This window comes from Manis javanica, chromosome 10 (assembly GCF_040802235.1).
Source record: "Manis javanica isolate MJ-LG chromosome 10, MJ_LKY, whole genome shotgun sequence".
Lineage (NCBI taxonomy): Eukaryota > Metazoa > Chordata > Mammalia > Pholidota > Manidae > Manis > Manis javanica.
Genome location: NC_133165.1, coordinates 90,017,128 through 90,018,310, shown reverse-complemented (window position 1 = coordinate 90,018,310; position 1,183 = coordinate 90,017,128). Strand labels below are relative to the sequence as shown.

Below are 1,183 nucleotides of genomic sequence, written 5' to 3'. Positions count from 1 at the left end.
CTACATTAAAGGATGAAAATATTTTCTGAACATTCTTCCCATAGCTGCCTTCACCTCCTTATTCTGCAGGCTGTAGATGAGGGGATTCAGCATGGGAGTGACCACACTGTACTGCAAAGAGAGGATCATCTCCAGAGGGGAACCTGAGGTTGGCAGGAGATAGCTGAGGAAACCTGAACCATAGAACAAGATCACAGTAGTGAGGTGGGAGGAGCAGGTGGAGAAGGCCTTGCTTCTGCCTGAGGTGGAGCTGATGCTCAGGATGGTGGACACAATGCGGGCGTAGGAGAAAACGATCATAATGAAGGTTCCAAAGAAATGCAAAACAGAGGAGCAGAGCAGGAGTGTGAAGTTGGCCGAGGTATCAGAGCAAGACAGAGGGAAGAGAGAGGACAGCTCACAGCTGAAGTGGGGCATAGTATGGTCTTCACAATAGTCTAGATTGACAGCCAAGAGGATATTGATGAGAGCATCAACAAAGGCCAGGCCCCAGGAGCCCCACACCAGCCCCACACAGAGCTCCTTGCTCATCACCTGGCCATAGAGCAGAGGGGAGCTGATGGCCACATAGCGGTCATAGGCCATCACAGCCAGCAGACAGGCCTCGGTGCCCCCCGTGGCAAACACAAAGAAGGCTTGAGCCAGGCAGCTCTCTACAAAGATGGTTTTGCTTTCAGAAAGTAGATTCTCCAGCATCTTGGGAGCTGTGACAGATGAGTGGCAGAGGTCCAGAAAGGACAGTTGTCTCAAAAAGAAGTACATGGGCGTGTGGAGGTGGGAATCTGCTCTGATCACCAGTAGCATCAAGAAATTTCCCATCAGGGTGAGGAGATAAATCAGAAGGAACAGCACAAAGAGTACAGCCTGAATATGGGGGTCAACAGAGAGTCCAAGGAGAGTGAACTCACTGACAGCACTGTAGTTTGTCATTGCCATATAGAGAACTGTTCTTCCTGGAAAACAAGAAAGAAAATCCACCAAAAGTGTTTTCATGCCTCTTAGTTACTCCAGTATCTAGATCTTATTCTGCAAAGATGTCTTCTCATTATTGTCCAACAAACCACATTGAGATATTTAAAAGTTAACTTCTAGGTCATCACTGTAACACTGATATTTTAAATCAACCATGTTACTATTTTTTATTTTAATTTTTTGAGCTAGAGTACTTTTATGCAGTTTATAG

At 46.3% G+C, this 1,183-nt stretch overlaps 1 protein-coding gene across 1 annotated transcript; it reads right to left on the bottom strand.

Annotated features, from left to right (window-relative positions):
* LOC140843812 (olfactory receptor 8S1-like) lies at positions 1 to 936 on the bottom strand. Its single transcript, XM_073214241.1, has one exon. The coding sequence runs from the start codon at positions 934 to 936 to the stop codon at positions 1 to 3; it is 936 nt and encodes a 311-aa protein (XP_073070342.1).
* Positions 937 to 1,183: the final 247 nt, after the last annotated feature.